General features: G+C 42.2%; 2 protein-coding genes across 2 annotated transcripts; both read left to right on the top strand.

Moving 5' to 3' along the window:
- Positions 1-5,517: 5,517 nt before the first annotated feature.
- Positions 5,518-7,329, top strand: junbb (JunB proto-oncogene, AP-1 transcription factor subunit b). Its single transcript, XM_083897031.1, has 2 exons — positions 5,518-5,786; positions 5,896-7,329. The coding sequence occupies exon 2, from the start codon at positions 5,904-5,906 to the stop codon at positions 6,810-6,812; it is 909 nt and encodes a 302-aa protein (XP_083753157.1). The 5' UTR covers positions 5,518-5,786; positions 5,896-5,903; the 3' UTR covers positions 6,813-7,329.
- A 4,708-nt stretch (positions 7,330-12,037) lies between these two features.
- On the top strand, positions 12,038-13,676 carry trir (telomerase RNA component interacting RNase). Its single transcript, XM_083895972.1, has 3 exons — positions 12,038-12,824; positions 13,144-13,215; positions 13,311-13,676. Exons 1-3 carry the CDS (start codon positions 12,519-12,521, stop codon positions 13,416-13,418), a joined length of 486 nt encoding a protein of 161 aa, XP_083752098.1. The 5' UTR covers positions 12,038-12,518; the 3' UTR covers positions 13,419-13,676.
- Positions 13,677-14,002: the final 326 nt, after the last annotated feature.

Here is a 14,002-nt window from a genome sequence, read left to right as displayed (position 1 = left end):
CCTCAACCTTCAGAGAACGAAGCCACTTTACTCATAGTAAAGTGACAGATGTGGGAGACAATGGATAGAAAAAAGAGTTTACTCCACCCTACAAGACACACTGTATGTGCTTATTGGCACAGAGAGAGAGAGAGAGTGAGAAAGAGAGAGAGAGTGAGAGGGAGGGAAACAGACACACACTCATGCTTTTTCTTAATCTTACCGTAAACAGTTTCCTTTCATCCTCGGGCTTTGCCTTTCCCAGGATCAAGAGCAGGTAACTCTCGCTTGGTTTTTTTGGCGCTCGTCCACACGATCCCGAGCTCCTACAACCGAAATGTGTTTCCAGGCAGCTTGACCTGACCCAAACACCACGGACAAAAACAACAAAACAAACAAACAAACATCAACACAAAAAAAGCAGAACTCAATTCCTGTACTCGAGTATACAAGACAGTTCTAAATCTAAACAGACTAAACAGAGACGTGACTAATCGCTATGTGACAAAGACGTCTGCAATTTTTCACAAACGTTGATTCAACTAAGTGATTCAAAATGTTTTGAATCGGGAAATCTTAAATCAGACCATTGTATGTCATCGCTCACACTGCTCCATAACACACACCACGGCCGTTACAGTCAGCGTGGTCATTATTGAAAACATCATCCTTGGTCATGTAAAGTTTTAGGTGGTTTTTGGGGAAGATTCTGTCAGAGAACTGGCAAATATTTTTGGCATCTCTGTTAATAAAAATCCACTTAGTTGAAAAACTTCCAGAAAACATTATAGGAAGAATGATGTATATTTGTTTTTTAATAATAAGAGTAGCATTAATGAAACAAATTACAAGAAATTGGTTAAAAGATGAAAATTTAAGTCATCCCAAATGGAAGGATCTTGTAAATGAGATATACGTGACAATGAGAATTAGAAATCAAGTTTATATTTTTGAAAAAAGTAACATCTCTAATGATTTGTAAAATATGTTTCTCATAGATATTATATATATGTGTGTGTTTGTTGTTATGGTACCTAGTGCATATATTTCCGAAAATGTATCCTCTGACTGAAACCTTATGTGATTTTTTTTTTTTTCTCCGTTGTCTGTCTGAAGCAAAAGATAAAAAAAAACAAAAAAAAAACATCCTATATTAATGTGTGCACGTCTCCCTCACTGTTCTCACTTTTGTTTCCCATGCACTGGTCGCGTAACCAGTGTTTTGGACTTTTAACATTTGGCAGAATGGCATGTTGCCACCTCACAAGCGTTCCCGTAAACACTCGCCGACCTGCTCTGGACCCTCTGCTGTTTGTGCTTTTGCCAAAATGTCACAGGGACTGTGGTCAAAAAAACTCCGCCACAAACGCTGAATAAAAACCTAAAACACAAACAGAGCAGGGCTGCAGCGGGGGAAACAAGGCAGCTGCACGCAGAATAGAATTTATAAGGGAGGTGGCGAAGTGGAGGCACAAACACTGCCAGGAACTGTTGTTTTCCCTCTGTTTATTCATATTCCCATGGATACTCACAAAAAGGCATAGAGTTAAAACTGTGGCTCTGGATACCAGAGAATTACCTTGATGAGGTAATTAGGACCAGGCATGGAGACCCTAAAAAAAAGTGGTGATGTGTGTGCGAGTTTAATTTCTCCACGTCACTGCACACAGCACGGTTAACAATAATGTAATCTGTGTGCGACTGTTTTTGAAAGACGTCGAGCAAGTTATGTCGCGGCAGCGTTTCTCCGCCTCTAGGCCTGAACATGATAGCAGGGTTTGTTTGGGCAAATATCTCTGAATATGCTTTTTTTTTTTCTTTTTTTTTACGACGAGTACATGTTGTTACAGGGTAAAGTGTGACTGTTGACTGCCAAAGGGAAAACATGTTGAAAGCTCCCCCTCCCTCCCCTCCTTCTATAGCACAAGTTGGATACACACAGTCTGGTTAAGTCAAGGTTAAACCAACAATGGGGCTGCACTTGTTCTGAACTATTTTTAAAAAGAGTGTTTACGGTTTGTTTCACTTACTTTATATACTATAAATCCATCTAGAGCTGCAAGTAACGAATATTTTCGTAATCGATTAATCGATGAATGGTTTGGCCCATAAAATGTCAATAAATGTTTAAAAAAAAACGTTGATGAATGATGTTTTCGAAAGTCTTGTTTTGTCCACAAACCAACATGATTCAGTGTGGAGCAAAGAAACCAAGAAAATATTCACATTAAAGAAGCTAAAATGATCAGAAATCTTGTTTTAATCATAAAAAAAGCTTCAAACCGATTATCGATTATCAAAATAGTTGGCGATTAATTTAGTAATCGATTAATAATCGATTAATCGTTTCAGCTCTAAATCCATCCCTAAGTTTCATTTATTTATACATACACTGGCCACTTTAATCTGTTTCACTGTGTGAACACAAATATCTATCAGCCAATAACACGGCAGCAGCTCAGTTTATTTAAGCGTGTAAACAAGACGAGCTGCAACTAACCATTATTTTCGATATCGATTAATCGGCGGATTATTTTCTCGATTATTCCATAAAAACGTTGAATGACGAATGTTCCCGAATGTTTTGTCCACAAACAAAAATGATCCAGTTTTAACGATTTCTTTGTTATGTGGCGCAAAGAAACGAAGAAAAATATTCACATTTAAGAAGCTGAAACAATCAGAAATCTTGTTTTAATCATGAAAAAAACGATGAATCGATTAATTGTTTCAGCTCTAATGTAAACAAGACGAGCTGCTGAAGTTCAAACTGAGCATCAGGACGAGGAAGGTTATTTATTTATTTATTTGAATTATGCGGTTCATGGCGGGGAAAACACGACCTCCTTGGCAAAAGGTAATTATGTCAAATCCATTTATTGTTGAGATACAATGATCAAATCTGCCAGTTTTAAAGGTGCCATATGTAAGAATGTGGCCAAAAACAGTTACTACATTCAAATTCTAAATACCGAGGTCTTTTAGGTTTCGTTTTCTGACGTAACTGGCAACCCGTGGTTGCTCGGCAGCTGAGACTCTACTGACTGCAATGATTGGTAGACAGCAGGAGGTGGCGCCACATGCCAAAACATGATTTCAAAAAATAAACATGATTTGCAGTCTGCAAAATGTTTTTTTTAATGCAAATATTTTGTCTGTACTGTTGTTGTTGGTGAGTTCAGTTTGTTATATGAACATTATTCCTGAGTCTCTGTGACATATTAGGAGGATTTTATGACCAGTTGCTTTAGATTTATCACATAATGCACCTTTAATAAACATGAATTTTGCTGTGTAACAATATGCATTTTACTGCAATGGTCTTGTTTGGTTAGTCGTGTGAACATGATAGCAGGCTGCTGGGCATGAACATACATTCGCCTCTCCACAACTGATAAAGGTGCAATCGCACACTTATTAAGAGATTTTACCTCATCTTTACTTTTGCTTCCAAATGTTATGTATGTTATTTTTGTCGACCTTGCAGCTGAAAAGAATTAATAACCGAACACTAATCTCCCTGTTTGAGTTAATTAACTGGGTGTGGTTCTTGTTGGACAAAGTTTGCTCTCTATTTGCCGTTTGGGATCGAGGCGTGGGATTAGTGTCAGGAAACCCGTAAAGGTTTGTCCTGTAACTGTAACACAGACTGGGCTCATTTAATGTTATCTTTTTGTGTTTTACGAGTAATTTGATATGCCAAATGTTTACGTTTTCAGCGACTGAGACGCATAATATTCATATTCAGTCTTGTTGCCTGGTACCTGTAAGTATGTGCTTAGTGAACATCACTTTTCAGAACCCCTGGAGGGCAAGAGCCAATTTCAATTCCTATCTTAACCCTTAATCTTAACTGGCCTTCAAAACCAAGTGTTGAGGGTTATTTTGTCACTTAGAAATGGGACACCCCTTAAATGCAGATACATCTTCAGACTGTAGGGGGCAGAATAACGCGAAAGCTGCGTCCAGTCTGTCAACTCCAAAAAAGAAGAAGAAGAAGAACACATTTACGTCAGTTAGTTATAAGATGATACTCATACAAATACCACAACCACGGACATATTCAGCTGACAGTTACCACACACCACGACTTATTGAAAAGTAAACCATAGCAAACCATCGTTTGTCCGCATCGACCGGCTATTGACAAAAGATCGTAAAATAAAAATAAATGTTACGCAACAATGACGTCAGTAATCCATAATATGGGCCTAAACTAAGATAATACAATGGTTTTCATCATTTTTATATCTCTATTGACAAAGAAAATACTTCATTTGAAGCGTACTCGTTTCGCTGCTTTCGGTAACATCTTTGTTATGGCAAAACACGCAATGCATTCTGGGTAGCCTCGGAAAATCTCAATATTGAGGGCGATACAGACCTTAAACTTGCCCCTCAACTTAATTTTTCTGAGAATCAGGACAGCACTTGCACTAGAGGGAGCGCACATTTTTGAGATTGAGGGTTAAGCAAGGAATTGGAATTCACCCTAATTTCTACTACACATTACCTCATAAATTATGAATTGCTATATGTTTCAATACAGACAGACAAGTAAATATATAATATATTTATATTGAGCAAAATATATTGTATCTGGCTCACGATTGAATTAAACCACTTTTATATGTAATGCTCAAGTCTGTCTTGAAATAAACCTGAAATAAAGCTGTTTTATTTGTTTTTCCTTTACCATTCTCTGTTACTTTGATATACTGCATTCATAATACCTGTATTTCCTGCTGTAAAGAACAGTGTAAAGTCACTGTTTTAGGAACAGGTTGTTGGTGATCAGTGTAACTCAGACGGTTCTGCTCATTTCTTCCTGCTGTGGCGCACAGTCCCAATAACTGGAGCAGCAAGCGCATGGATTTGGGTTCGGACAGGAGCTGGAATGCCGCTGGAATGAGCCCTCTCGGGTGGGCGTGTCTTCCCGGTTCTCCCAGAGAGGAACTGCTACGTCACGCCGATGCCCATATAAGGCCTCCGGACTTCCTCAACAGCCTGGATCACAATAAACACTGCAAGTAGCAACGGGAGATATACGGCGCAGAGAGTCTCGAACACGAGGCTGATATCAATGATCTAGATGTGCTGACCTGTCATATTTGTTTTATCCACATACGCTTTTATTACAGAATAAAAATATTAAAAAAACACACGAACAGCTGATTATAGAGTTCTGGTTCGAACAACACAGCCACGTCACGCCATCGCTTCTTCTCCAACAACTTTATAATCTTTAATAACCACGTAATCAACCGAGAAAGTTGTGCGTAAAACCGTGCGTTCTTCTATTTCTGTGCCTGCTCTCCTCCTCACCGCGCTCTCTCTCTCTCTCTCGTGCCTACAGGCTTTGCTTACGGTCCTCTCTTCCCGGCATTTACGTCACTCGACGACGCGCTTCTGTGGGCGTGGAGGAGCGAGCAGCTCGGGCCAATCGCGGCGCCGCTCTCGCCTGTCTTGTGCGGTGCGTTGATAAAAGCCGCGCAGTGACAGTCCTGGAACACACCTCAGCAAACTCCAGGACGCGGCACACTAAACACTATAGGACTAAAGAGTTTTTTCCAGTTATCCCCTCACTGAGCTGCGGACAGACCCGGCTGGAACACACTCAGACCCGCTGACACTGATCTGAAGACAGCTCCTACCGATACTTGGACTTTCACTCTTTCCTTTTTGGAGTGATTTTTAATTCCTGGACACTGTTGAGAGAGAACGAGAGACGACCAGAGGCTGAATTGATGCGCACTCTGTGCTGACACTGACATTTGTTGATTATCCAGAGTGACAATAAACAGCTGGTAAGCTCCCCATCACTTGTTTTTGTTCCTCCCTACGACTTTATGTCTACAAAGATGGAACAGCCTTTTTATCATGACGACTCTTTTCTGTCACCTTACGGCCACTCAGATGCAGCAATGCACGACTACAAACTGCTAAAGCAGAGTATGAATTTGAACTTGACAGAGCCTTATCGCAGCCTGAAGTCTCAGCTGAGAGCCGAGGCAGACGCGTACCAAGCAGGGCAGCAGGACGTGGGGTCCCTGAAGCTCGCGTCCCCAGAGCTAGAGAGGCTCATCATCCAGAACAGTAACGGGGTGATCACCACTCCCACGCCCGGCCAATACTTCTACAGCCGCGGCATCACCGAGGAGCAGGAGGGCTTCGCTGAAGGCTTCGTGAAAGCGCTGGACGAGCTGCACAAGATGAACCAAATGGCACCTCCAAATGTGTCCCTCGGAGCCGGCGGGGTTGCCACCTGCTCACCGGCGGCATCTAGCGTCTTTGGCGCCACGCTGCAGCCGGAGCCTCCCATCTACACGACACTGAACGCATACTGCCCGAACACAAGCCTCTCTTCCGCATCCAGCTACCCCACAGCCACCATCAGCTACATGCCGCCTCACCAGCAGAGCCACCCGCAGTCGACGCTCGGCGCGCACCCCTTCCAGCACAACCTGCCCGGCTCCGGGCTCCACCCGCAGCGGCTCCTCGCGCTCAAGGAGGAGCCGCAGACCGTGCCAGACCTCCTGAGCAGCGACTGCTCGCCGCCGATGTCTCCCATCGACTTGGAGACGCAGGAGAAGATCAAGGCGGAGCGCAAGAGGCTGAGGAACCGACTGGCGGCCACTAAGTGCCGGCGACGCAAGCTGGAGCGCATCGCCCGGCTGGAGGACAAGGTGAAAGTGCTGAAGAACGACAACGCGGGGCTCTCCAACACCGCGTCGGTGCTGCGGGACCAGGTCGCCCAGCTCAAGCAGAAGGTCCTGACGCACGTGAGCAGCGGCTGTCAGCTGATGCTCACCAGCAAGATGGAGGCGTTTTGAACCACGAGACTTTTGATTTTGACTGAAAAGTAATAACACTGGAGTCATGTTCTGCATTGGCAGCACTGGAATAGCGGTTGATTGTGTTGTCAGCGTTGTTCTGCAGCACAGGGACGAGGGGGAGAGACAGAGAGAGAGAGGGCAAGTGTAGACAACTCTGTAAGGCTGTCTGTAAGGGTGAAAGACCTGAGTGAAATGGTACTTCCGGATGCTGGACACCGTTCAAGGGACCATTCGAGCCTAGAAAGCAGGGCAGCATCCAGACTGAGCAGATACTGACTGAGCAAACACAGTGGGCACTGAGGGGCCCCTGAGCCGGGTTTACTAATGGTAGAAAATGGGAACGATAACTTTGTACTTTTTGCAAACTGATAAGTATCATGCAATGCTGCATTTATTTCCTTGTGTAAATTATTGTGTTTGTCCGGTTGATCCAGACAAAAGTTAAAATGTCCAATGTTTACACTGTCTTCTTTTTTTTTTAATTTGTCCTGTGTATTTAAGTAAAGTGTCTTCAAAATGAGACGGAAATATGATATGATCTCGAGTGTTTGTTTACAACCACACACACATTCACACACTATGTTCATTTAAACACACATATGAATGTGTGTATTATGGCATATATACATATATATATATATACAGATACACAAATATATATATATATATATATATATATACATACACACACATGTACATATATACTTATATATATATATATATATATATATATATACACACACATACACACACATGTACATATATACTTATATATATATATATATATACACACAAATATACATATATACACACACATATACATATATATATATACACACACACATAAATATTTATAACTGTTATATAACAATATAAAAGAGAACACACATAAACATGTGTGTACTCTGAGCTGTATACGTACATGTGTGTAAACAGAGAACACACACATCAATAAACAGTAGGGATTAAAGCTGTTCCAGTGTTACTGTAACCATAACAAAGTCATTGTTGCTCCCACCGAGAAGCCCAACCCAAGCTGGCTTCCGTGTTTTTACGCACGGAGCGTCGCCTGCGTAATAAGGCCGTTCCCATTATTACGCACGAGGCTTTCCACATATGGGCATGTCGGTGAATACTTTAACCAAAAGGGGAGGATTTCTGGGAACCCCCGCCCAGGAAACACAAGCAGGTTTCACCTCAGTCTCTCTTTCTCTCTCTCTCTCTCTGGTGCGTTGATACAAAGGTCTGTGAGCTTCACGAGGGTGGCGGAATTTCCTTTTTCTCTATTGTCAACAAAGCGTAATGGGGTTATCAGTGTAGACAAACAAAAAGTTGGTCAGGCGTTCTGAAGGTCAACAGGAAGTGAATATTCATATACTCTACACTACATGTAATTTAGCAGACCCAAAGCTTCAAATGTGCCAAACTACACCATATATCCATCTACAACGCATAACGTTTTGAAACCACTTTCAATAGCATGAAACACTTATAAATCAATCATTAGAGATCCAAAAATCACATCCTCTTTCATTCGTCACAGTCATTGAGACATATTTAAGGTGTGGGTAATATAATCAAAAGAGAATTTCACACTCGGGGGATGTGACAGCGGCTTCAGGAATGTCGGGGGCGTCTCAAGATGCCACACCGGCTTGGCACAGCGCTGGGCGTGAGTGGGCGTCCCAGAACGCGCACGCAGAAGCATCTGTGTGGATGGACGGAGAACGTGCGCGCTGCCAAGGACAACATTCTGTTGGGACGCATCACTGTCCAAATATGTGCGGCACCAGAGGCTGAGAGTATGGATGTAGAATGGGGGGGAAAGTCCCGGCGTTAAACCGCGTGGATGAGTCAGTAAGAATTATTCCCGCTATTATCCAGGGGCCAGGGGCCCCAGACGCGCTAAACAACAACGGTAACAGAAGGCGATTTAGAGAGTCATTAGTCACATACAAGGAAAGTCTGGACCTTCCATGGAAACTGAAGTGGTGCGTAAAGACGAGTCTGTGCCATGACCGTTGACCAAGAGATACATTGCGCAGTGACATGCATGGTCTCAGGAAAATCGAAGGGGTTTTCTGTCCTTCAAACTTCAGACTCTGACGTAGAAGTAAACAAGACGCTAAAAAAAGAAAGAAGCTCTACCTCACAGTGAAACCACTTCAAAGAAGTGTGTGAATGAAGGCTGCGGTCTGAGCGCACTCTCACCTCAAGCTGTTTTGGAGAGGAAGCTGTAACCTCTTGTCGTTTTAAATAATGATCAATTTCCATCAATAACAACTCCCCTACTTATTTTTTATTTTTTTGCCACGAACGTGGAAACAAAACCGGGTGCACCCACGCGACCTCTCCCTTTCTGCGACTTTTTATCAAGAAACCTTTATTTCAGGGGATGTACATTTTTGAAACGCATGCTCATGTTTTTGCTTTGTTCAACAGTTTTTTTAAAAAAAAAAGGCTTACAGATAAGAATCAGGGCCTGACGCGCGGTCACAGAAAAAACACTCCACTCTGCACTTTAATAAGAGGAACACTTTTTTTTCAAATATTACCATATCTCCACGCAGGCCTACACATTCTAATGCGCACAGACTCTACAAAGAAAGAAGCCATACCGGCTTCACACGCCTCGGCCTCACAGCCCACACTGAGTGTCTGTGGGAACATCTGTGATGTGAACAGTGACGTCTGAAGAGCTCTGGGTGGGTTTGTTTTTCCTCTCTCCACGAGCCCCCTTTCCCTCCCACAGACACGCGCGCAGAGAGAGGACCTGCGTCGGCTCTGTCACTCACTCTCTCTCTCCATCTCTCTCCTCTTCTCGTGGACCATGAATATTCCTCCCACCTCCCTCTGCCATCTGAGCTTCACATGCAGGAGCTGGACTAGTTTTTAGACCAGTGATGGAGAGCTGATGTGGGTGTTTCTTTGTCATAGTTTGGGGGGAGGAAAGTTTGCTGGAACCATGAAAACTACTTTATTTCTTATATTAATGCATCAGTTTCTTGGAGTATTATTCTTTCGTTTGCCTGTTGTGTGAACTTTGTTTGAGGGGGACTGCATCCTCCTTTCATGGTTGTTGGTTCAGATCAGTTAAATGATTGGATATCTGTTATCCTAATAATACTGAAAGACACAAAATATACTTTTTGTCAGAACTTTCCACTGTTGTTGTTGTTGTTGTATTATGATTTGGTTTATTCATGAATGCTAAAAAGTTATAAAGACAAGTTGATCTTTTTTAGGAATCTTCATTTTTCTCACGACAAATGGCCACAACAATGATGACGACAGTACATTTTCTCACTTATTCGACTCACAATTAAAAGTGAATCATTCATCATCCCATTAATTCAACACAGTCACACTCACCACCTGCTGCCATCAGTGTACACTGAATCAGAAAACGACAAAGAGGTGTGCAAACTGAACTTTGACATATTATTATTATTATTATTATTATAGAGAAAGAAAACTTTGTAACATTTAAAACTGTTAAATGACAAAATAATTCACACGTGTTCAGGTGCAGGAACACAACAGCAAAGGATCAGAGAGCAGCAGCCAGAGTAACAACGAGAACCACGTGGGAGGATTTCTGTAGGCTTACATCGCCATCTAGTGGACGAACGCTGAAACAGCAACTAGAACTCAACTAAATGAACTATTTCAGATTATATAAGGAAAATACATTTACTATTGGTACGCTGACAGCCCCCCTAGTGTGTCATGGACCCCCATTTGAGACATTTCACTATTTACTTATTCACTAATAAATATTTGCTTTTGAACAGGGAAATAAACCTAAGCCTTAATGTGGACGATGGACTTAATTTGGACACTTTAACACCATATTATGAAAACGATGAACTGTAAAATATGCAAATAATTAAAATACATATTTTCTGTTGACACATCATCGTTATTATTATTATTATTACTACAATATGTGAAATCTCCGATTCTGATTATTTAAAACAGAGTTACCTTCACTTAATGGCTGGTATGTAATGAAAAGGAGCAGCTTTTACTAAATAACTTAAAACAGTGCAACAGGAGTTTACTTTTGGTCCATTGTTTTACACTCAAATGTCAAAACCCGCCTTCCACTTCCTGTTTGCTTCCTGGATGGGCGTAACTCTGAAATGTGCGGCAGCATGGTCAAACTTGTGGAAGAGTTTGATGTGTAAGTTCCCTGACTTTGTTTAAACTGCATATTAAAAAAAAAATACAAATAAAATAAAAAAAACTTTATTTGTCCCCAAGGGGCAATTGAAGACATATTAAGTAATCGTTGTGTCAGAATTGTATGATAATTATAATAATCATAATCAATATTATGATTATTATGATTATAAGATTCCCCGATTGGGAAAAATAGTGTTGTAAATAACACTCAATAAAATTTATTGAGTGTTATTTATGTAGTTTGATATTTAATATCTAACTACATGTCAAACTTCGTACGAAACCGTTGCGTCAACCCACTAGCCGCATTTAACTGTCCGTCACCTTTTTCCAGAACACACTCCGTACGACAGTCTACTAGAAAGCATTAGGGAGATCAATGCCAAAGAATTAAGAAAACAGAAATTAAAAAATTGTGCTTACCTTTTATATTTATCCGTGAAAAGTTGATTCTTCAGTGAAAACAAAACCGTCTCGTCAGACGGACTTCCTGTGTTACACTCAAAACATTCCGGGTGTCTCATGTCCAAAGGCAGCAGCCAGTCGAGTCACAGCCGGGCGTTCTTGCTGCTTCTCATTGGCTAACAAAGAAAGCAGAAAGCGCTAGTGTGAGCAACAGGTAAACGACATGTCTTGTGCTGTCGGTTGCACAAATCGTTTTAACAAACAAGATAAAAGTCTGAAGTTTTACCGGATAGCGTCAAGTTTCAACTGTGGTCACACAATGGTCAAATTTTGAATGACATAGGATAGTAAAACGTTTTTGTAAAAAAAAAAAATACTAATTTCGGATGACATAGTATAGTATGACGTTTCTGTCAAATTTTGGACGACATTGTATAGTATGAGGTTTTTGCTCAATGGGAAAATTGCTTTTTGGGCCCCATGAGTATTTTTGTTGCAGTACCCATTGTGGCCACCATGACAAAATTGTTTTCAAGGCCGAGGGGTTCTTATAATACATCCATGACTGCAGGGGGCGCCAAAGTCGACGCGTGACGTTACAACCGGAAGCTAAAGATGGCCGACGGTGACTGATAAATGGCGAAAGTTAGCTTCAAGCTTCGGTAAAGTCTCGGGACCTTTCAGTGTCTGCTGCAGGTATTTGAACCGTGTAACGCGTTGCAGCTGTGTTTAGAGTCACAACGGGATAAATCACTCCCAACAAGTGGAACCTTGCGTTGAGTTTGTTCGCCGGTACAGGCCTCACCAAAGCGGGCGCTCGTTAGCCCGTAGCCACGTTAGCTGCCTTTGTTTTTGTCATGGCTTAGTGCTAAACGACTGGCATCGTGAAGCGTTTTTCACTATTTTCTCTCTCTTTATCCAAGTAACCGGAGGTTTATTTATCCCAAACCCCTAAGTGTTGGTTATATTTTAGCCATTATCGCAGTGTATCTTCATAGGCCAACCTCACATCAAAGTCATATTTTTTTATATTAAAAATACGCAGGTAAATATTGTGACATTTTTGACATTCCGGGCTGAACCAGTGTATGAACATTACGCCCTGGAAACATGGAATCACGCCGCGCACACGGCAAACCTCCAGCGAGCGGCGGCGACGACGACGGCGGCAGCAGCAGCAGCGGGGACTCCAGCCCCGCGTCCCCGTCCAGTACCACCGCACCGGGGACGAGCAATGCCTCTGGGCCCGGAGGCAACGCGTTCGCCAATGACGGCAGCTTCATGGAGATGTTCAAAAAGAAGATGGAGGAGGAGCAGAGAAGGAAAAAGGAGACGCCGCAAACAGGTGGAGCTGGGAGAGCCACAGAACAAGGACAGACATCAGTGGAGAGGAAGCCCCCTCCCGTGACGAGCTTTGTAAGGGGTTTGCCAGTTGTAAGATGAGATACATACAGCAGACATCCAAATTTACTGATTTAGTACATCCTGAAATAATGGCCAGTATCATTTCGTTTCACATATGCTAGTGCCAGTGTTGCATTTGCAATATTTTTCACTGTGACAGCAATACATAATATTACATGTAACAGAGCATTCATGCAAGTGTAGGGATGCTCCTTACTGATGATGACTGGTGGTGCGGCAGGAGACTTTCTGCTCTGGTGTTGTCTCCTTCATTGACAGTCCACCTGCAAGAGCTCCTATAACGGTTTCAGTCTTCTATCCCCTAACCCAGGTGGGGAAGCGCCGAGGCGGTGTGTTCCTTAAGACCGGCGTGGTTGCAAAGAAGCAGCAACAGGACTCGGAAGTAAGTGTGGATTCTTGGTTGGTTGGTTGGTGGTGGTGTTGACATGTGCCAGTTCTGGAAAGTCCTACAGTTAACGATGTGTGTCGTGGTTTTAGGCTGTGCCTGGCAAGAGCGATGCCTGGTCAAAGTACATGGCTGAGGTGAAAAAGTACAAAGCGCACCAGTGTGGTGATGACGACAAAACCAGGCCTCTGGTCAAGTAAGCCTCACGAGGTGAACATGACAAAGTTGAGAGGGGAAAAACCACCTGGGAGAAGCTCTGCGAGGGCCGGTCGATCCTGATCACCACATGCTGCCAGTTACCCCTCACGTCTTTCTCAAACAGACTTGACGCTTTTCTTTTTTTGTATTGTTTTTCTTGTGTATTTTGTCAAACATTATGATCTGGTGTCAAGTGTTTTCTTTTATGTTTGGATTTCATATGGTTTAATAGCCAATTTAAGGTTTCAATTAAATCAACACTGCCCACTTGTGTCGTCTGCTGTGCCTCAGTTTGAGACTGTTTCGGACGTCCAGTATTGTATGGAGTACGCCTCCACTTGTGTTAAATGAATCAAATTAATCCACTATGAAAGCAAAGATTTAATTAAGTCAACTTGAGTTCTGTACAGAAGAGAATTCCTTTAAGAATTCAAGTATGATGAAAAAGTGTTCATCTTTCATTGAAAAAAGCTCAAATCCATCAATTTGCAGTTTACATTTCTTACAGGTATCAGTGATAATTACATTAGGATAAAAACAGCACCAAATAGACACTGACCATGCATCAGAGAGGGAGACGTACAAA

The sequence above is a fragment of the Microchirus variegatus genome, assembly GCF_963457635.1.
Source record: "Microchirus variegatus genome assembly, chromosome: 10".
Taxonomy (NCBI): domain Eukaryota; kingdom Metazoa; phylum Chordata; class Actinopteri; order Pleuronectiformes; family Soleidae; genus Microchirus; species Microchirus variegatus.
The sequence above is the reverse complement of the archived record's forward strand: the minus strand, read 5'-3'. Positions and strand labels throughout refer to the sequence as shown.